Genomic DNA, 23,126 nt, shown 5'->3' with positions numbered 1-23,126 from the left:
AAACTACAGTTACGGTGTTTATGGGGAACAAACACATATTCCAAGATTTAAGAAACAGCATATCGTATTTTTTTTCCTTTTTTATTTCACGAGGACAGAAAAAATGTCCCGTGTAATGTTTATGGATATGTGGAGGAGCCGTCAAAGTTAAAAGCAAACAAAAAGTATGATTGGCTAATGCTGGGCTCACACTGTGCGATTTTTGGCCCATTTTGAGCCGATTTTTGAGTCGTGCGACCGTTTTGGTGATCGGCCCGAGTTTGGCCTTCATCGTGCGTCGTGTAGTATACGTGGGGTAACGAGAAGCAATTAACACCTCACAACCAGCTCCCGATCATCAATCGCTCGTGAGGGTGTCACCGCAGCCGCTCACTCTGCGCACACGCAAACACATAAACGTTGGTGAAAAAGACGGAGTAGCACAGCAGTGCAGCGTGTGATCTGGACACAAGCGATGGAGGCACTTGTAGAACTTTGGAAAGCTCATCTGAGTCTTTTCGATGTGGCCTCATAAAATTATCACGACCACAACAACCGTGAAAATAGTTGGATATACACTGCTGCTCAATCACAGCTGCCTGATCAATGTTTTTCATTAGCAATTTAGCAAAGTTGATGGTGGTGGTGTGAGTCTGTGTGAGTGAAAGACAAAGAGGGAGAGCGAGCGACAGATTTTCTGTTATAACCTTCATTTTATGGACGCACAGTGTGAGCACTCAGGTCGCATCAGAGCATCGGGCCGAATAGTGTGAGACCCTGCATCGTGACCTGCGAACTTATAACCCCTGTGAGTCAATCGTGCAGTTTGAGCTGAAGCTGAATAACGCAACTGAAAAAATCGCACAGTGTCTGCCCAGCTTAAAACTGGTTGATGCATATCAAACAGTTCAAATGAAAAAAAAACTTTATTTTTGTGCAAAGCTAGGTGAACCTTGTGCTATATTGACATAATGATAAAATAATATTAAAATATAGAAACAAAAACTCTAGTCTATTTTTTTTATTCGAATTATACTAAAATCTGAAAAAAAAAGAAGGAAAATAAAAAATATATCTATTTTCTGTTGCCTACATTGCAGGGGGTGACTTTGCTTCTAAACATGAAAATGAGTGGGAAAGGCTAAAGTGTGTGTAACCCAAAGGACCAGACAGGACGCAGAAACTTGCATTTTGCTTTTGTTTATTTGTTTGTAATATCATTGTTTGCTTTAGCACTTTTCAGTGCTCACTGCTCCGGATCCTCGACTCTGTGCTCCAGCAGCTCTCTTCCTCTCCAGCCTGGCTGCTACTGAAAGAGAAGGGATGATTATATGATGCTTGCCATGCTCCGAAAACAAGCCTTCCCTGGCACCACACCCTGAACACTCTGTTTGACTCCTCCCTTTCAACCGAGCCACCAACCACACCCCGCCACACACCCCTAGCAGGAAATCAGCAACAGCCATCTGAACCCCCATCCTATGGACCACTATGAACTTAAAAGCTTGGAGGGCCAGATACCACCATGTGATCCAGCCATTAGCAAACACATAACAAATTAAACTGAAATGAATTTATTTTGACTTTTAAAATCATGCTGAGTGTTCCACATGTGAGCCATGATGACATGAGGTGATGACTGTGTTTGATATGAAGCTGAATCCAGTGTATGTAGTGAACTTTGTGCTGTATTGATGAGTAGTTTAGTGATCAGAGTCCATGTAGTTTCCAGGATCAGACTGAATGCAGTGCAGTGCTGGAAGCTGCTGCTGACTGTGTGAATGTGTGTCTGTGCTGCTTGTTGCTGCTGTCAAACTTCAGATGAGCAGGTAGGAAAACAAGACATGTTTTTAACAGACACAAAAAGCTGTTTGTTTTACACCAACACATTATTTTAGTAGTTCAGTCAAAACGTTCTCAGACATATCAGAGTCTGTGCAGACTAGTAAGATTGATTCTTTCAAACTGTGGCCAATGAGTTCAAACACAAGTAAACTATGAACAATCAAATATCTATGAGACTGTGAATGATGCAGCTGCATTTATTGAATATTTCCATGCTTCAAAATAACACTCAAAGACAGAAATGACACTAAGTAAGATATATGTGCATTTATATGTTTTAGAACAACTGCTTCTAATGTGCAGAAAGAGAACATTTACAAGCAAACACAACATGTCATAACTCACATTTCTAAAGATCATTTTAGGCGTCACCATGCATGAGGATTTTCTACAAAGCCAAATGGAAATCAGTGAAAAAGCTTTTTTGCTTTATTGAGGGTGTTACACTTAAAGAATTTCAAAGCTGCCACACGACACATAAAGTATGAAAAATAACACAAGAGTAAAAAAAAGTGTTAACAATGAAATATATTGTACACTGGATGAGTGAATAATTCAGCAGTAACAGTGTGTGTTAGTAAATTCACAGCAACCTGAATGTGTTTGAGTGTTTCTGCATCATGTGACCCAGATTTTTGGATCTGCTGTCAGATTGAAATGAAGACGATGAAACCACAGCAGCTTCAGCTGAGCTGTCAATCAGCAGCAGCAGTCTTATCTGTGGGCCGCAGGGGCTGATGGGAGCTTTGAGGACCTGTTAGAAACCATGTGGCCCTCGTCTGATCTCACAGCTCGTCCTTGTTTGGCCTCAGCTGCATCAGAGCGCCACTTCTCCCCAGGTTCACCAGAGGAAACACCACTGCACAAAATGCTTTTCCTCCCAGCTGCTGCTCTGTGCTGTCTGTGTTCAGGTGAGTGTTTCCAGCCAATCAGGAGCCAACAAAGTCAACCTGTAACAAACACTGTCACACTAACCTTCATCTATCTGTCTGTGTCTCTACAGCACTGGTTACCATGGCCGCAGAGGAGCTGATTCAGGATGATTTAACATTGACCAGGAGAGTTGGAGAAAGTGTCTCCTTCAGCTGTGGAGGGACTGAACAGTGTCGCACTAGCTACGTATTTTGGTACCATAAAAAAGAAACAGAAACATTCAGAGTGATTCTGCAAATTTATAAACATAGTTCTGCAGTCTCTACCCATTATGATCATCCTCAGCGAAATGATTTCTCAGCTGCAAAAAAACAAAAGACTGGCTGTGAGCTGAATATCAGGAAAATTAAATTTGATCATTCAGCTACCTACTACTGCTCCTGTTCTCAGTCTGCCCCACCACTGTGAGAAATGATCCCTGCAGCCTGAACAAAAACCAACAGATGAACAGATGTCAAACAGTGTTTGTGACAGCTTTTACGTTTACTGCTGTTAGAAATTCTATTGGATTCATTTTTGTTAGATTATCATTTACATATCTAAGTGGAAAAAGTCACATTAAATATTGTGATTTAGATCTAATAACAAACTACAGCTCAGGATGATGGTGTTTCATCATGAATTATGTTAGGCTCTTATTTTGGCTAAAAGGTAACTTGAAGAAACTGGAGATGTTCCTGCAGCTGATTGAGCCAAATGTTGAGTGATGAGCTGATATCACACTAATTTACACTAATTTGATACAGAAGAAAACTGATCACATTAATATGTACACATTTAAGTGGAAAACGTGTCCACCTTAAATTTTGTGATTTAGATCTCAAAACAAACTACAGTTGAGGACGATTGTTAAGTCAAATTGTTAAATGTTATCATTGTGTTTCTTAAATTTGTAAGTCTTAGTTAAGCCTATAGGATCAAAGACATTCCTTTGTCTCGGACCACCTCTCCAGCCACTCTGGTGCTGGGGGGAGGTTTTATTGTAGATACATCCTATCTGAAAGATCTGTTTCTTGTGTTGTAAGCTTCCTGCTTTTATGATCCTTTTGGTGAGCAGGAGGTCACACAAACGCATCCCCATGATACACACACACACAGGCATGCATACACGTGCACACACATACACACAGTGCCTTGTCTTTTGTAACCAAGGGGGGGTTTACGGTGGGAGGTGCTTGTGTTGTATTGTGTAAACTGTAACTGTCATTGGAATAGATAGCTGCGAGGGGAGCTGCTCTTTGAAGGATTTGGGCTAGAGACAGGTGAGGAGCATTAAGCTCCACCGCCTGGTTCTGACCAAGCTTCCCTCGTTAGCGAGTAAAAGACCGGTTGAAGATGTTCTGTCTTGTTCTCGTTCTTCATGAGGAATAAGTCTCTAAACTAGCGGAGCCTGTGGAAGCACAGACTCAACAACGATGGTTTTTAATGATGAATGATGTCAGTCTCTTGTGTGGTATACTCATCAAGATCACCTAGGACGTCTGACTACATCTTGTAGGAAATGTTCAAACCTAATAAATAAAGTACAAACACACAGACTGTACAGGGTACAGTTCAGAAGTATTACTGAATGTCATATAGTTTTATCTTGCTCACTAATTACAGAAAACTAATATTTGTCTTTTTGGTCAATAGTTATTTGATATTAATTTATTTTCTATTATCTCAGTCATCTTTAAACTGTAAACTTTTGTTTCAGCAGCTCTTCTGTTTGTACATCCACAGATCAGCTCCTCAGTTTCTCAGCCTTCTCTTAATTAGCTCAGCATCTCTAACTGATTCTGGTCTCAGATGTCAAAAGGTATTTGTGGATCCCAGTGTTTTGTTTTCCATGGAAACCAGGTCCAAATGACTCTTTGGATGTTAAAGGTTGGCGACCATTGGTCTAGACCAGGAAGCAGGGTTGTAGTCTTACATGCCTTTCTGTAGCTTCTTTCCTCCTTTTATCCCTCAGAAACCTTAAGAAAACATTTATTGTTCGAGTCAGAAGTCTTCATTTCAGTGTTTCTTTTGGAAGTATGTTAGGGTGACATTATTTTGATTTCCAAAAAAGAGGACACTTGACGCAGTCATGAAAAACTTTAATAATACTGTTAAAGTTAAAAATGTGTTAAAGTTATTTTTAACTTTAACATATTTAAACGATGCCTTCACTGTGCAGTTAATGAATGGTGAAATAAAAATGTCATATACGCCTTTACTAGTCAACAAGTGCAAAAAAAGAGGACGGTTGGTAACCCTAAAGTATGTGATAGTATTATTTCTGTTCATATCTACCTTTTGCCATGGAAACAGCATCTACAGTTTCACGAGAGTATGGAGGTAGACCACAAAACCACTGCACTTCAGTGTTTTCTTTAACAATGCCAGATTCCTCATCAGCAAGATTGACGAATTGAAGCTACAGGTGGAAGAGATAAATCGTTAAGAACAACAGCTGCATTCTGTTGATCACATTCTGCTGATGGCAGGACCACTGTGTCAGTTAAAAGTAGGAGAGGTGGTATTTGTGTATACATGATCTAGGACTGAGCAGCTCCCTCTGCAGCTGGATCCTTAACTTCCTGTCTGACAGACGCCAAGTGGTCAGACTGGGCAGCATCACCTCATCCCACATCACACTGAACACTGGTGCTCCACAGGGGTGTGTACTGAGCCCTCTCCTGTACTCACTCTACACCTACGACTGCACGGCCACTAGCAACTCCAACATCATTGTGAAGTTTGCAGATGACACTACAGTGGTGGGTCTTATCACCAACGGTGATGAGACGGCCTACAGGGAGGAGGTCAGCGCCCTGACCCACTGGTGTCAAGACAACCAGCTCACCCTCAACGTCGCAAAGACAAAGGAGTTGATAGTGGACTTCCGGAGGTGCAGAGAAGTACCCACCCCCATCACCATCAACGGCGCTGCTGTGGAGAGAGTGAGCAGCTTCCGCTTCCTTGGTGTACATCTGGCTGAGGATCTTACGTGGTCAGTACACACAAACAAAACAGTGAAGAAGCGCCTCTTCTTTCTCAGGAGACTGAAAAGATTCAGCATGAGCTCATCTGTAACCGGAAGGTTGCCGGTTCGGTCCCCGGGCTCTCTGTCCTGGTCGTTGTGTCCTTGGGCAAGAAACTTCACCTACCGCCTACTGGTGATGCCCAGAGGGGCCGATGGCGCGATATGGCAGCCTCGCTTCTGTCACTCTGCCCCAGGGCAGCTATGGCTACAACTGTAGCTGCCTCCACCAGTGTGTGAATGTGAGAGTGAATGAATACTGAAATTGTAAAGCGCTTTGAGGGTCTAGAAAAGCACTATATAAATGCAATCCATTATTATTATAAATAACAAACACAGTAACTGTAGACAGCCATTCCCCCCCCAGGTTTGAAGAATGTGACTGTTAGATGCAGACCCATATATCTCCCCAGAGAGATTACTGTGGTCATGATCACTGATTGTTTACATAGCACTGGACGCTAATGCTAACTAAGCTAACAGATTTTTACGTGTGTGTGTGCCAGTAAGGAGGGCTTAATCTAAACCACAGCCCCTTCTCAATAGGTTTTGACCAATCAGATAGACCCACATTCTCTTTTATAAATATGGATATGAGCATCTCTCTTTCGGTAGTTGGCTACATCAAACTGCTGATGACTGCAGACTCTAATGGGAAGGAGATCCGTGTACATGAATTATTTTTTGAACTGCTTGAGGCAATAAATCTGTTTTAACTTGAAGTGGGACTAATCTCTCTTTATCCTAGAGAAAAAGAACACGTGCCAGTGCCTAAAAGCTTGTCGTGGAAAATTTCAATAAACTGCAAACAGCTGGTGAACGTCTTTTGAAGTGGGTTTAATTACATTTTGCAACATGGAGAGAAATGCTCTGATCAAACGTGAAGGTGATCTCTAAAGATGGGCCGCCACCCCGATCACGCGGACCAAAACATTCCACAACACATCACGTGAGTCTATAAATTCAGTTCAGCTCATCCTTAAAACCTTCCCTTCAGAGAGAGAGAATTATGACTATGTTTTTCACTTAGCTGTTGCCTCCTTTCTTCACAAGATAAGGAGAATTACGACCCCCTTACATGCAGAGATTTCTGTGCCACGAGAGTGGCTCGCTTATTTACCTGGCCAAATCACCCTGGTAACTTATGCTGCACACATAACCTGGTGTTGTTCACTTCTCTCACATTCAATCCATGTCAGTATGCCTAGACAGCTAATAGGTCCAAAAAGGGCGCTGTGGCCAAAATTCTCCATGCTGTTCTGTCCCACTTGGAGCAGAAGGGGAGCTTTGCATGGCTGCTCTTCATAGATTTCAGCTTTGCTTTTAACATTATCCTCCCACACAGACTGGTGGCCAAACTGTCATACATGGGACTTTTACACTTTACTTGCCTTTGGATTAATACTTCCTAATTGACCGCACATGAGGAGTTATGTGGGTACCCACCTCTCCACATCCATCAGACTCAGTACTGGCTCCCCATAGGGCTGTGTGCTGAGCCCACTCCTCTACACCCTCTACACACACAACTGTACTCCTGCCCAGACCAATAAAATCATTGTTAAGTTTATGGACAATTAAAAAAGTGTGGTGTAGAAACCGTAACTTGTTCCTGAATACCACAGAGACCAAGGTGTTTATTGTGGACTTCAGGAAGAAGTCAAATGACATCCTGCCACTCACCATGAATGGGGGTCTGTGTGGAAAAGGGTCGCAGACCTTAACTTCTTGGGAGTCAAAATCAGAGAGGACCCGACCTGGGAAACGCACTGCTGAGGTAGTGAAGAAGGCCCAAAAGAAACTCAACTTTCTGAGCATTATCAGAAAGAATAACATCTGCAGCCAGCTGACTGTAAGATCACCTGCTGCCTCTCTGCATGGACAGCTCCAATGTCCAATGAGGGAGCTGGAACAAGTTTAGGGACTCAATCTTAAAGTTGCACTAATTGATCAAATCTTCATCCAACAAGCTCTGATAAAGCCACTGTACACTAGCTGCTCAGCACCAAACAGCAGACAGACCATAATATGTCAGAGATCAGTTTGTTAGCTGCTTGTGGAGTTCTTCTGCCCCCAAGTGGACACAAACACTACATCAATTCATCCACTTGAAGAAGAAGCTGTGACTGTTTCTATTTGGACTTTTTCTCCTTGATGTGAGAGGAATAACCCGACTGTCTGTCTGTCTCTTTGTGTCTGTCTGTCCTTCAGTGTCCTTCCAGTCTCAGTGCAGGGTGAAGCTGCTCTGCCTGCTGTACACAGTGCTGATAGTGAAGAGTCTGGTGTACTGCTGTGGACTCTCTCTGCTGATGATCCTCACAAACAAGGGACCGTCCACCAACTGCACACATGCTGACTGACTGTTTTCTGCTCGCCTTTTCTCACCATCAAATCTCATCAATTCATCTCATTCATCACTTTGATCAGTATCACAAATGTTAGTTATGATGTGTTGTGCTTATTTTGGCTTTTTATTCAATAGTTAGAAGATCATCTGAAATAAATACATCTTTACATGTATTGTTACTCTGAGTTAGAATTCTTTTTGTACTTATTGTTAGTGTTGTTAAATGTCATTATTATTACAAAAACTATAGCTTTAACCCTTTAAAGCCCAGCGTATCATATTTGATACGTGTTTTGTGAGTTTTTGAGACTTTTGCATCATCATTGTGACTTTTTTTATCATCAAAAATGATATAAATAGGATGATATATTTTAAAGGACTAAATTACGCAAATATGGCTTATGTAACAAATTTGATACAAATTAAAACTCACATATATGCAGATCAAAATTTTATATATAACAACACTCCATTAAAGATTTCAGGCAGTTATTTCATGGTTCAGGCTTTGAAGGGCTATGAAAAAAGAAAAGTGACTCTCTTACTGAGTTCAAAACCAGGGTATAACAAAACATGTCCATATTTGGGCAGACTGTATGAAGTTCAACTGTAGAGGCAGGCAAAGACACAAAGGTGCAATAGCTTCCTTTAAATGTGTCTAATGTGCCCACTGCAGGGGCTGATGGGAGCTTTGAGGACCTGTTAGAAACCACGTGGCCCTCGTCTGATCTCACAGCTCGTCCTTGTTTGGCCTCAGCTGCATCAGAGCGCCACTTCTCCCCAGGTTCACCAGAGGAAACACCACTGCACAAAATGCTTTTCCTCCCAGCTGCTGCTCTGTGCTGTCTGTGTTCAGGTGAGTGTTTCCAGCCAATCAGGAGCCAACAAAGTCAACCTGTAACAAACACTGTCACACTAACCTTCATTTATCTGTCTGTGTCTCTACAGCAGTGGTTACCGTGGCAGCAGAGGAATTGATTCAGGAGGGTTTAACACTGACCAGGAGAGCTGAAGAAAATGTTTTCTTCAGCTGTGGAGGGACTGAACAGTGTAGTAGCTTTGTGTTCTGGTACCAGAAGAAAGAAAATGAAACATTCAAAGCAATTCTGCGTATTAATAGGAGAGATGGTGCAGTTTCTTCAGATTTCGGTCATCCTCAGAAAGATGATTTCTCAGCAGTGAATAAACAGAATGGCTATGTACGCTTGAAGATAGACAATGTTAAACTCGCTCATTCAGGCACCTACTACTGTTCCTGTTACAAAGCAGGTTCCCACAGTGAAAAATGATCCCTGCAGCCTGAACAAAAACCAACAGATGAACAGATGTCAAACAGTGTTTGTGACAGGAAGAGAGCAGTAAACCACAGCCCAGGTTCACATATTTCACCTCCATCTCAGAGTCACTTTTTTCTTTTTTACATTTAAAGTTTAAAAGAAATCAGAGAGAAAATTCTAGATATCACAAAGGTTTAGAAATTAATGAATTTAGGTTTGTAAGTTTTTGGACACTGCAGGATTGATTCTTTCTGGCTTATATCCCATTGAATCACAACAAAATAATTAAGCAATAGACAATTAACCAATGCCCCTGTGTGATGGCTGCCCTTACAGCCACCCAGTGGTAATATCCACCATGTTAGTGTAGAGGCTTATAAGTAACATTGCATTCACATTTGTCTTTCTTTAAATATAGGAATTAATTTACAGGACAATAAATAACTGGTTTTGGTTTAGAATTAATTCACATATCCACATAACACTGCATTCTAAAATAAGTGCGCACATTTTAGTTTACACTGTTATGTATGATTAATCTTTTGTTTTCTGAGTTACCTTAGTTGCAGCTGTTCCAGTCCCTTGATTAAGGAGCCAAGAGGTGGAAAAGGGGCGGAGCGAGCTTTAAAGGAAGACTGCAAATTGGTTCATGCCATAACTCGGGACCATGGGGGGGAATTGGAGTTCATTATGTTTGGTTTAGTTAGGTTTTATGTGTTTTACCCCTTTTTGTGTTTTTGTGGGCTGATCAACCACTATTTAAGTTTCCCCTTTGTCTCGTTAAGTTAGGTCAGTTTGTTTGAGTTATCAGTAGTGTTGTCAACTTTGAGTAGAGTTCTGTTATTTTGACCTCTTTTATGGGCCCAAGACTTTGATTCTTTTTGCATGATTTAACCAATTATGTTTTTGGGTTAAAGAAAATATCGTTTGTTTGGACCTGTGCCTAAGTTTTCTTTCACTGCTCGGTCCATCACACCCTGGTACCAGAGGCAAAAGGGAGAACATGTGGTTTACCGGGATGTAATGCCAGATCTTGTATTTAAATATAGACACGTGTGGTTCCACAAAACATCAGAATCTCAGCTAAAAGTTCACAAAACTATTTCAACAACAGCTGAAACAGCTGTTTGGTGTTGTAGCTGATTAAAGAGCAGGTAAACTGATTCTGCAAAAAGATTTATAAACACAGTGCGGATTCCCCCGTTCACCTGGCAGAAAACACACAGACATGCCGACAGGTGCCTAAAGCCGACATCTCACAGATTCCAAAACTTCAGGTTTCGTTATTCTCTGATCAAAATTGACTGAACCAGCAGCAGAACAATATCAAACTGTGCTTCACATTTGAAAAACATTGTAAAGAATTTCCACTTTTGCTCTCTTGCTTCCATTGGTAAAATTGCACTTCTGGCACAGCTCTATTTCTGTGTGCTTCAAGACCAGTTTCCTGAGAAGCTATTCCCATCGCCTGACTTAGGCCGGGAGAGAAAATTGGCCAGAGGAAATCTGGTTGCAGCAGGAAGTAATCCAAGCAGAGTGTTAATGGGTGACCCAGGAGGGAATCACAATGAGAGTCGTCCACCCACCTGAAGGACCAGTACTCTTTTTCTACAGATCTCACACTCTGATAGCTTTCGGCTGCTTTGACAATAAAGTTGAATTCTATTTTATTCTGTTCTATTTTATTCTATTCTCTGCACACAGTCTGCCTAGGTGTCACTGTGGATGATGACATCAACCAGGTAGGTGGCAGCATATGCATTGTGCGGATGCAGCACCCGGGACATGTGGTGCTGGATAGTGGCGGGGATACATCCTCTGTTGTACAGCTGTTGGTGAGTGCCCTGGACCTGGAGAAAATTCTCCTGTGATGCCCTTCGTAGTGTGTGTAGTTTAACTGTCAGGTCCAGAACGTATTGAATCTAATTTTTACTCAGGCTTAGAGATTCCTTCCAGTTTTTCTTTAAGTAGGTCCAACACATTTCCTGCTAAACAGCAGCTCAAAGGGAGAGACCTCGGGCACCTCTGACATTGCAAACCAGCACTCTGGGTCTAACCAAAGATCCCAATCAGGTTTATCCTTGTGAAAGAACTTAAAAATTATAGACTTCAGAGTCTTATTCAGGAGCTCGACCAGCCTGTTTGTCTGGGGGTGGTACACGCTAGTCCTATATTGCCCAGTAGTTTCTACAGTTCTTTTAGTGTGCAAGACATGAATTAGGTTACCTTGCCAGTCAATATCTCTCTCTCAGGATGCCAACCACACCTCTTGATGCATGCTAAGAAAACCACAGAGGTAATTATCGACTACAGGAGGTACAGCACTGTCTTAGCCCCCCTAAACATCAACGGGGAGTGTGTGGAGAGGGTCCACACCTTCCAGTTACTTGGTGTCCTCATCTCCGCTGACATCTCCTGGACAGACAACATCTCAGTGGTCATCAAGAAGGCCCAACAGCGGCTGCACTTCCTGAGGATCCTCAGAAAGTACAGGGACTCTTGTTGATGTGCTGTTCTCCTGCCTCCCTGGCCGCTGTGTCTGTGGGGATGGTTTTCGCTCTGTGTTGTAGCGTCATGATGACACCCAGTTTGTGCTCCAGTGGATGATGAGAGTCAAACCTTAAAACTGATCCGTATACGTAGGTTTACGGTACACATCAGCTTTTAGATGTCCCCCATTACTGATGGAAATCTCACAGTCTAAGAAGGCTAACCTGCCACTTTTCATATCCTCCCTGGTGAATTTGATGTGTCGGTCCACCGAGTTAATGTGATCCGTGAATTGTGGTACATCCTGAGATTTGATTTTCACCCAGGTGTCATCCACATATCTGAAACAATGGCTTGGTGGTGTTCCAATATAGGATAACAAACTGCATTGTATGACACCATTGTTTCATCTGCCTCACTTCATCTCTCACCTTCTCAACCAAATCCAGGGTGTTCTGGATGTGGTGTTCAGAGCTGCCTACTAACAGGTTAAGAATCGAAGCCAGACACTTAGAGATGTTATAGGTGACCGAGTGGATCATACAGACAATCAGACTTAAAGGTGCACCCTGCGTATGTATCTTCAGTAAACGATACAGGCCTGGTGTATAGGTCTATATGGGTATGGGTATATTGTCTTGTTCTAGTGGACCACCACATGTCCCAGTGGATACTGGACTACCTCACAGGATGCACACATTGTGTGAGGACACAGGGCTGTGTCTCTGACATGCAGTGTTGGGAAGGTTACTTTTAAAATGTATTCCATTACAGAATACTGAATACATGCCCCAAAATGTATTCTGTAACGTATTCCGTTACGTTACTCAATGAGAGTAACGTATTCTGAATACTTTGGATTACTTAATATATTATCATGCTGTTTACAACTACGTGAATGTACTATTGCTGTGATTTATTACTGTTACTGAAGGTCCGCGGCTCCGAAACGTAGTAAAGGGACCTCTGGCTAATACGGTGGGTTCCGTGTCGGGCTGGTAGCCGAAAACTAGCTTTACTTTGTTGTCTGGGTCAACTTTGCTTGCCAGAGACAGAGAGAGGCGTTGAAAGGCTGCTCCAACGGAACTTATTTTTTCCGGAGGAAAACACGAACACAGTGTACAGTTGAGTCTTAATAGCTTACTTACAAATGGGCTTGTCAGGCACTCTTCTTGGCTGCAGTGGTTATTATTATATTTACATGCTTCCAGCTCCCGTTTTTGCTCCGTGACAGCTCGGACTTTTCCTTTCTCTCCCTCCCTCACAGACACATAACGTGTATGGTAGTCCATTCTCCCTGCAGCACGGACTACACTGCCCATGAGGCTACATTCTTTAGGACCATGCCTGTAGCATTCTGCCTTTTAGCTTAGCACAACAACAACAACAAAAAAGCGCTCTCTCACCCAGGAAACACAGAGAGAGAGCGCGTCACCCTGTAACCATGGCAACCGTAACGCTGCCGCCTGGAACAACAGAACACAGCTGTCAAACAAACCCAAACAGTCCTGACCCGCGACAATATGAAACAGGGAAGTACCGCCGTGTAATCCATTTATTTCAACAAAGTAACTGTATTCTGAATACCACCTTTTTAAACGGTAACTGTAACGGAATACAGTTACTCATATTTTGTATTCTAAATACGTAACGGCGGTACATGTATTCCGTTACTCCCCAACACTGCTGACATGCTAGTCTGCAGTACAGGGGCCCACAGGGAACTGTGCTGGCTCCGTTCCTCTTCACCCTCTACACTGCAGACTTCTCCATCAACTCCCCACGCTGCCACCTACAGAAGTTCTCTGACGACTCTGCCATAGTCGGCCTCATCACAGGTGAGGACGACTCAGAGTACAGACAGTGGACTCTGGACTTTGCAGACTGGTGTCAGCAGAACCACCTGCTGATCAACGCCGGGAAAACCAAGGAGTTGGTGGTGGACTTCCGGAGACACAGACCCACCACACTGACACCGGTGAACATCTAGGGAGTGGACATTGAGATAGTGGACTCTTATAGGTACCTGGGTGTTCACCTGAATAATAAACTGGACTGGAGCCACAACACTGATGCTCTTTACAGGAAGGGTCAGAGCAGACTTTACCTGCTGAGGCGGCTGAGGTCATTTGGAGTACAGGGAGCGCTTTTAAAGACCTTCCATGACTCTGTGGTGGCATCTGTCATTTTTTACAGTGTGGTATGTTGGAGCAGCAGTTTATCGGCAGCTGAGAGGAAGAGGTCGGATAAACGCATCAGGAAGGCCAGCTCTGTTCTGGGATGCGCCCTGGACCCAGTGCAGGTGGTGGGAGACAGAAGGACTCTGGCCAAAATAACATCTCTGATGGACAGAGTCTCCCACCCCATGCATGGAAATGTTGCTGAACTGCAGAGCTCCTTCAGTGACAGACTGCTGCATCCTAGATGCATGAAAGCGCGTTTCCGCAGGTCCTTCCTCCCTAGGGATGGGTATTGATAAGATTTTCACGATTCCGATTCCATTTTCGATTCTGTTTAACGATTCGATTCTTTATCGATTCTTTTTTAAAAAGAGAACACTAAGGTCGATTAGCTTAGAACTTTGTTTTATATCTTCTCTTTGAAGAAGATAGAAATTTAGGAGTAACATGGCCTTACAAACCCAACAGTGAGATCTTAAGAGATCCAGCCTACGGCTCTTCAATGGGGTGTCACAGGGTCCCCGGGGGAAAAAAATTGTAAATGTAAAATAATAAAATAAATATTCTTCTGTAGCAATAACAAAGTATAAAATAAATTATTCTGTAGCAATTACACAAGAATATCCAGTAATGTCCCTGCCTACAATTAAACACATTCACTTACCGAATATCGGGGCATCTGCTGTGGCAAATGGGTGCAAGGCTTTTACCGCAAACTTAATCACTGCTCGGTGACATTCGTCTATCCCGGCCTGAAAGGAGACGCTACCGGTAGACTGCAGCGAGAAATGCCAGCGAGCGCCAGCCAGACTCTGTCTCTCTCATCACGGTCACCTAAATGCACAGTACTGGCAGGTTTTGTAATAAGGCAGATCGCGCTAACATAATATTCACTGTTAGTTGATTATTTACCTGCCGCATTAACGGGAGAGGACGTGCAAACGCTACCGCTGCTGCTGGGTTGAGATTCACGAGTCCGGAGCGGAATTAAAAACACGACATTCATTTAAGGTCATCGCGTGTTTTGTGAGCAAATGCTTTTGCATATTCGTAGTGTTTCCTCCCTTAAATGAAATATCTACTTTGCAAGTATTGCAAGTTGCCCTGTTGTCATCCGTTCTCGTAAAGTATAACCAAACTTTTGAGCGTTTGAGCCGCCATGTTTCCTGCCAGGTAAATGACGCTCCGCAACATGGTGACGTCATTCGGGGTGACTGGAATCGATAAGGGAATCGTTTGCAAAAATGGCAAACAATTCCAAGGAATTGAAACAGTGGGAACCGGTTCTCAACAAGAACCGGTTTTCGATACCCATCCCTATTCCTCCCTGCAGCTGTCAGACTGAACAATCAAAACTGCTCCCAACAAACATAGAATCAGAATCAGAATCAGAATCGTGTTTATTGGCCAAGTATATGTGCAGACAAATACAAGGAATTTGGTTCCGGTAGATGGTGGCTCTCAAGCACAGCAATGTAAATCACACACACACATGTCTATATATACATTACACATGCATACACATACATACACAAAGCTGTGTAAACCAACTATAAATAACTAATCTAAACTTATATACATAAAATACAGAAATGAAATGAGGTGGAATGAATACTACAGAATGTACATAAGGTGCAGTTGCAGTCTGGCAGTGGGAGCAGTGTGACAGGTCAACTGTTTAGAAGGGAGATGGCGAGGGGAAAGAAACTGTTCCTGTGTCGGGTGGTCCTGGTCTGCAGGCTTCTGTACCGTCTGCCAGACGGCAGCAGATCAAAAAGTCTGTGTCCAGGGTGTGAGGGGTCTGTGATGATTTTCCCTGCCCGTTTCCTGGTTCTTGAGAGGTACAGATCCTGGATGGAGGGCAGGGGGGCGCCGATGATCCTTTCTGCTGCCCGTACAGTCCGCTGCAGTCTGCTCCTGTCCTGTTTAGTGGCTGCACCATACCAGACTGTGATGGAGGAGCACAGGACAGACTCAATGACCGCAGTGTAGAACTGGATTAGCAGCTCCTGTGGAAGACTGTACTTCCCCAGTTGTCTCAGGAAGTACATCCTCTGCTGGGTCTTTTTGAGGATGGAGTTGATGTTGGTCTCCCACATCAGGTCCTGGGAGATGGTGGTACCCAGGAACTTGAAGATCTTCACAGTCGACACAGGGCTGTCTGATATGATGAGGGGGAGCAGTGTTGAGGGATGTCTCCTGAAGTCCACTGTCATCTCTACAGTTTTAAGAGTGTTCAGCTCCAGATGGTGCTGACTGCACCAGAGTACCAGCCGCTCAACTTCCTGCCGGTATGCAGACTCATCACCATCCTGAATGATGCCAATGACGGTGGTGTCATCTGCAAACTTGAGGAGTTTAACAGCCGAGTTCTTGGAGGTGCAGTCATTAGTGTAGAGGGAGAACAGTAGTGGTGAGAGGACACATCCTTGAGGGGCACCAATAGAGGGACCGAGTTTCAGAGGTGATCTCCCCCAGCCTCACTTGTTGCTTTCTGTCTGTCAGGAAGCTGGTGATCCACTGACAGGTAGCTGGAGACACGCTGAGCTGGGAGAGTTTGGAGGAGAGAAGTTCAGGCACGATGGTGTTAAAAGCCGAACTAAAGACCACAAACAGGACCCTGGCATAAGTTCCCGGGCGGTCGAGGTGTTGCAGGATGTAATGCAGCCCCATGTTCACTGCATCATCCACCGACCTGTTTGCCCGGTAGGCAAACTGCAGAGGGTCCAGCTGGTGGCCTGTAATGTCCTTCAGATGGGCTAACACCAGTCGTTCGAAGGATTTCATAACCACAGACGTAAAGGCGACAGGTCTGTAGTCATTCAGTCCTGTGATGGTGGGTTTCTTGGGAACAGGGATGATGGTGGAGCTTTTGAAGCAGGAGGGAACTTCACACAGCTCCAGGGATCTGTTGAAGATGCGCGTAAAGATGGGAGCCAGCTGTTCAGCACAGGTTTTGAGGCAGGACGGTTTACATCTGCACTGTAACTGCAATAATTTAATCAACCGATTCGCACTACAGCCTGGGTTTGCCTCTTATCTGTAGTTATTTTTATTTTATTTAATAACTGTGCAGTACTCTGTTTTTAGTAACCATTGTCCTTGATGTAAAAATGTAAGAAAAAATTGTTTCTGTTCTGTGTCCTGTGTACTGTTTGTTTGTATATGTGGCTTTCTGGCTGCTGTTACAACCAAATTTCCCCTTGTGGGACAATTAAAGGATTGTTCTATTCTATTCTATTCTATTCTACCTGCTTCAGACAAAATTTTGTCAGAACAGTGACAACATTTTCTCATGATAAGTCTTTCTGATTTAGCAAAAACGGATAATTTCCTGCGCTATAAAATCAAAGTTAACATGCTCAGTTCAGATGGCAATGAAAAATCAATGATTTGCAACTAATGAATGCATATTTTATTCATAATCGAACATCAAAAACATATCTAAGATGTTTTATTCAGTTGTGTTATTGACCTTTTGCCAGTTAATTTCCTTAATTGCAAAATATTCTTCTACATTTTTAACCACTTTCTTTTCCCTCTTTTGTGCCTTTTCCCAGTTTTGTTCACACATGTTGCTGCCATCAAATTCAGGTCAGTATTTTTCATGAAATGGTACATTTTCTCAATGTAAACTCTGTGTACTGTGGTGAATAAAATATCTTCATTTTATCAGATTTGGAAATCATTGCACCCTGTTTTCATTTATGTTTTACACAGCTTCACAACTTTGTTGGAATTGGGGTTATAAATTAAATAACTCCTGTTGGGTTTTAGCTAATTGCTATTAAAAAAACATTCAATTTAGCAGGAGCAAAGCAAAATCCACACCAAGTGATAATAAGTAATAAAAAATAATAATCACATAATCACTTTTTATAACCCTAAAACAAAAAAAAGCAGCGGAAAAACTGAGGAAAAAAATCTAAATTCACTTTCTGGGTCCATGATGTTCGGGTGGTGGTTACTCCTCTGGCGGTTCTTGCTGTAGTTTTTAACTGCAAATTCCCAGGACCAAATCCTCAGACAGTGTTTTTTTACTCATTGCAAGGAACTAAAGGAGGAACCCTGACTGTTCCTTGGAGTCCTCTTTTATACACATTTTTATTTTCTAACATGATTTCTTTTCAACTCAATTACATAGAATAACTTTTTCTCTTCATGACGCTGTGTTTCAATCAAAGTATACTAAAAATATTTTCTTTTCTTTTCAATCATGCATGTTAAAATCAGGGATTCTCACATCTCTCTGTCTTTTTCAGTCCCGGGTACACACATAGCAGACTTTGATTCAGGGCTTCTGATTAGCATTAAGTTTATCAATCTCTGTGTTTATCAATCATAACCTACTTATTATCATTTCTGTTTTTTAAAATTGTGCATGGAGATTTCCACACTCTTATTTTCCACATTCCTGCAGCCAGTCTCACACACAGAGAGACTAATCTCCTAAGGTCAAAGGTGAATCATACCAACACACACAAATCCAGACATTACAATCATTGTCATTACTCAAACTACCTTTATCATTGATATTATTGATTAGAATTATACTTTACAATATTTTGTCATTCTGACATATTTTGACATTTGGACAAAACCAAACACAGCACATCAGCACAAACACCTTATACCAGTTTGAAAGGATGGTGGTGGATGGGTGATAATTTGAGGTTGTTTTGCAGCCATAGGACCTGAGCACCTTGCTGTCACGGAGTTAACAATGAACTCCTCAGTATAAAAGTATCCTAGAGACAGACGTGAGACCATCTGTCCAACAGCTAAAGCTTGGCCCAAACTGGGTCATGCAACGTTACAATCTTCCTTCAGTCATTATGTTAGTTCAGTACATCACCCCTTGTTGATTGACTCTTCCTGTGGGTCAGTCCTTCTGCTCCTGTAGTACAAGTTGAGTTTGATATAAGACTTTTATTAGAACAGTCAAGTTCAATATAAGATTTTAAAGCATAAAGGCTCAAACAGCAATGCAAATATGTTAGTATAACGGAAATTTTTATGTAGTTATTTGCTTTCATTATTATTTTGCTGCGAGTGTTGCTAAAAAAGGAGGAGATAGTCATGTTTATATATACAGTATATATATATATCAGTCATGTTGATATGAATGTTAAGCAGCTGAAATCATGGAGCTGAGAGATGATCCTGTTTAATCTTTTGAACACATTCACCTCAGCTGACACTTTCAACAGCAGACAGGTTTTTGTATTAGTCTGTCTCACTGTGAGAAACAGCTACTACATCTTTGGCTCTGGAACTAAACTGTCTGTAACAGGTAAGAACAAACATTTATTTTCCTTCAGTCGTTTTATTGTAGAAGTTGAAAATGTGTTTAAAGTCAGTTTCTGCTGCTTCAGGCTTTACATGTTAGTTTTTTCATCATTAGTAGAGAATTCATCTGCAGCCATTGTTACATAAGAAAAGCTCAATAATCTCTGAAAACATGTTTAAATCTCTCTGAACAACTAAAGTTATTCTTTATTTCTGCAAATATTAGTGATGTTACAAATATTTAGGATTTGATCATCTCAGTAATTCTGCACCATCTGCTGGTTTTTCAACACAAGGTCATATTTGATGTTAAAAGTAATTTAATATTGATTTGTAATTGAAGAAATCTTAACAGTGACCATTTGAAAATAATTTGGAAATGATCAAATTTGATCATATTTTAACAATTTAATGCATGGCAAAAGAGATAGTGATTATGAAATTGCAATAAAAGAAAAGTGATATGTACAATGCTGAATTTTGAAGAATATTTAAGAATGTATTGGAGCAATTTTAATGAATATGAAAACTGAATGTAAAATTATATTAAACACAACTTTACATAAATTTAAACTCAAGTCATAACATAACAAATTCTAAGACACAGATCTTAATGCTCATTTTGCATTCTTTTTAAACATATATGACATAGATGTTTCTTAGAATAACTGTTACTTACAAGTTTAAAAAAAATGTAAAACAAAATCCAAACACAAAACGTAAGATGTTGATTTTCACTGCTGAGTTTTGTTTTTTTGTTTTGGGGTCTTGGTTTTTTTTTTTACAATCATCTGTTCTCTTAACAACACGACTTAATAAAATATTAAATAAAGTATATTATATATTAAAAGGATGAAGCTCCAGGCTTGGACAAGGAGGTAATGGACAAGGAGAAGTGTGGTGTATGTTATGAGAAGGCTGTAAGTCCACACCTACAGCCAGTTTAGAAGTCAGTCTAACATACTTGTGTTTTGAATGTAGAAGCAAACCTGAGTGGACAGAAAAGGACGACACAAGCACCAAGTATACATGTGACCACACAGCGACCACCATCAGGTTTGAACCCAGAACTTTCTTACTTCGTGTGCTAACCACCACACCAAAATATCACCATTCATCTTTTCAGTTATTTTATTAAAAATTAATAACAGGAAAAATGGTCCAAACTGACATGTCATTTTATTTAACATTTCAAAAGTATTTTGTTTTCCACATGTGAGCCATGATGACATGAGGTGATGACTGTGTTTGATATGAAGCTGAATCCAGTGTATGTAGTGAACTTTGTGCTGTATTGATGAGTAGTTTAGTGATCAGAGTCCATGTAGTTTCCAGGATCAGACTGAATGCAGTGCAGTGCTGGAAGCTGCTGCTGACTGTGTGAATGTGTGTCTGTGCTGCTTGTTGCTGCTGTCAAACTTCTATTTTTACCCAACAGGACCCAGAGTCCACGTGGACGGAAACAGCTCCCTGCTGTGTGTGCCCCCAGGCATGTTTCCTTTTCTAGTCCAGCTGTCATGTAGAAACCAGACAAGGAAGGGGCGACTGAAGGAGCTGCCCCCTGCTGATGGAGAGCAGCCAGAGCTCAGAGAGTCAGGGCCCTACTCTCCCATCTTAATGACCCAGGAGGGCAGCACCTATGAATGTGACTGCTACATAAAGCACAGGGGGAAGCTCCAAACACAACAAGGTAATGAAGGCTTGGTGACTGTGTTCAGCAGTGATTCAGCTTCATGTGGAGATGCTGTCAAAGAGAGCAGAGGAGCAGAGGACTGACATTTCTCACTGCAGCTCCAAACATTTATTTTTTTGTTCTTTTCATTGCAGATTATGTGCCATCTACGTTTGAGGTGAGGTCAATCTACATGCTGTACACAGTGCTGATAGTGAAGAGTCTGGTGTACTGCTGTGGACTCTCTCTGCTGATGATCCTCACAAACAAGGGACCGTCCACCAACTGCACACGTGCTGACTGACTGTTTTCTGCTCGCCTTTTCTCACCATCAAATCTCATCAATTCATCTCATTCATCACTTTCATCAGTAATGTGTTTATGATGTAGTTCATTCCTCTTGTATTCTGTTTCTATATTGCATTTTTTATGCACACTCTATTCTAAAGTAGTATATATATGAACAGTTATGGATCAAGTGGAAATTCATATAATTAACTGATCACTGATCAAAATAAATGTGATTTTTATTGTCTAGTTTATTTTGATTTTTAATTTGGTCATGTATTATAATGCAAAAAATAAAGCTTCATATTTTATAATTTTTATAGTTACTTTATTGTTCAGAGTGAGTTTTTTCATGCATTCCAAAAATTTAATTAGCAGACTAATAAAACAGCATTTTTTGTGTAATTTTGACATCATAACAAAAAATAAGTAATTTATGAAACTATGCTAACACTTGTTTGTACTAAAACATTTAAAATTGTTAAACACATGACCTAACTTTTAACCTAAATCATCTGAACTGTGACTGAATAGTTTTTTACTTTCTGTGGATGAAAAGTTAGTCAACAGCGACATCTGGAGTTGTTTTGTATGTCAGAGAACACCAGACCTATACTTCACTAATACTTGGTAATACTTCATTTATCTTTTATTTGCAATTTTCAAAATATTTTAAAACAGTGATGAAATAATTATAATCACAACAGCTCACTCTCTGGGCAACTTACTTCTATTACTATTCTGATGGAATACTATTGTATTCAGCAGATATTTATTTTGTTTTATTTGCTGTTTTTAAGTGTACTTTAAGATGTTTGTAGTGCTGTAAAAACATCTACATTTGGTATATATTAATATGCTTGACATAACTGGCAATTGTGAAATGTAAAAGTGAGGTCAGAGGTCAAATGTGACATGACATTTAGATGCAGGCCACAATGTGAGGTCCAGAATCCTCCTATTACTTCCTAAATGTTGTCAATACACACAAAGGCAGCAGCATTTTAAGCATTAATTCTAGAGCTGAAAGACATTTTATGAAAGTCTGACATTATTTGACCTTGAAGAAGAGCTCAGAGGAACAAAGTAATGTGAAATTCAGGATCTCCATATATCATTCTCTATATGTTGTCAGGGCAAACAATGACATTAAGAAACATAGTTTTAAATAACTTTATATAATTTTATTATAACTTTGACCTTCAGATCAATCTATTGAGTTTGAAGGTCAGAAGTCAAATATGACATGATATTTTAAACCTTTATACTTCACTGTCTCTAAGTTGACACGGCACTTGTATTCCTTGTAGGTTATGAGGCTTTATGTAAATGTTTTTATTTATTTATTTATTTTATAAATCATTAAGCTGACCTTGAACATGGCTTCACTCTACAAAGCTGAAAAATGAGTTTCATCAGAGTTTATTCAAAAAAATTGTAATTTTTTTGTTTAGGGACAGAATGACACACACACACACACACACACACACACACACACAGAAATACAAGCGCAACCAAAGACATAATGTCTTTAGCGAAGGTAACACTAATAATAATAATAATAATATAAAAGATGTCCTGTATCTGTCTGCATGTGTCATATTAACGACACTTCATGTTAGAAGAAGTAAATATGTTTCAGTAAATAAGGTACAAAAGATGTTTTTAAATATTGATGAACTGAAACAAAGAGACTGTAGGTGAATAAGCACAAAGGTTTTCTTCAGCTTTAAGAAGTCTTTGTTTTTCTAAGAATGAGGCAACAACGGGACTTTTGTGCTTCTGTGTCGGTGGTTTCATGTTCTGTTGATCTGATAAC

General features: G+C 41.0%; 1 protein-coding gene across 1 annotated transcript; it reads left to right on the top strand.

The window, feature by feature from the left end:
- Nucleotides 1-8,924: 8,924 nt before the first annotated feature.
- On the top strand, nt 8,925-21,633 carry LOC100700035 (uncharacterized). Its single transcript, XM_003452768.5, has 7 exons — nt 8,925-8,967; nt 9,060-9,380; nt 13,411-13,414; nt 19,305-19,351; nt 20,329-20,403; nt 20,786-21,037; nt 21,175-21,633. The coding sequence occupies exons 1-7, from the start codon at nt 8,925-8,927 to the stop codon at nt 21,321-21,323; spliced, it is 891 nt and encodes a 296-aa protein (XP_003452816.3). The 3' UTR covers nt 21,324-21,633.
- The last annotated feature ends 1,493 nt before the right edge of the window (nt 21,634-23,126 follow it).

This window comes from Oreochromis niloticus, linkage group LG18 (assembly GCF_001858045.2).
Source record: "Oreochromis niloticus isolate F11D_XX linkage group LG18, O_niloticus_UMD_NMBU, whole genome shotgun sequence".
NCBI classification, from domain to species: Eukaryota; Metazoa; Chordata; class Actinopteri; order Cichliformes; family Cichlidae; genus Oreochromis; species Oreochromis niloticus.
Note: the sequence above shows the minus strand (reverse complement) of the source record. Positions and strands in the feature narration are given on the sequence as shown.

Coding starts and splice junctions, on each gene's coding strand:
- LOC100700035 (XM_003452768.5), top strand. CDS start 8,925: ATGCTTTTCCTCCCAGCTGCTGCTCTGTGCTGTCTGTGTTCAG. Junction 19,352..20,328: donor AACTAAACTGTCTGTAACAG/GTAAGAACAAAC, acceptor TTTTGAATGTAG/AAGCAAACCTGAGTGGACAG. Junction 21,038..21,174: donor GAAGCTCCAAACACAACAAG/GTAATGAAGGCT, acceptor TTTTCATTGCAG/ATTATGTGCCATCTACGTTT.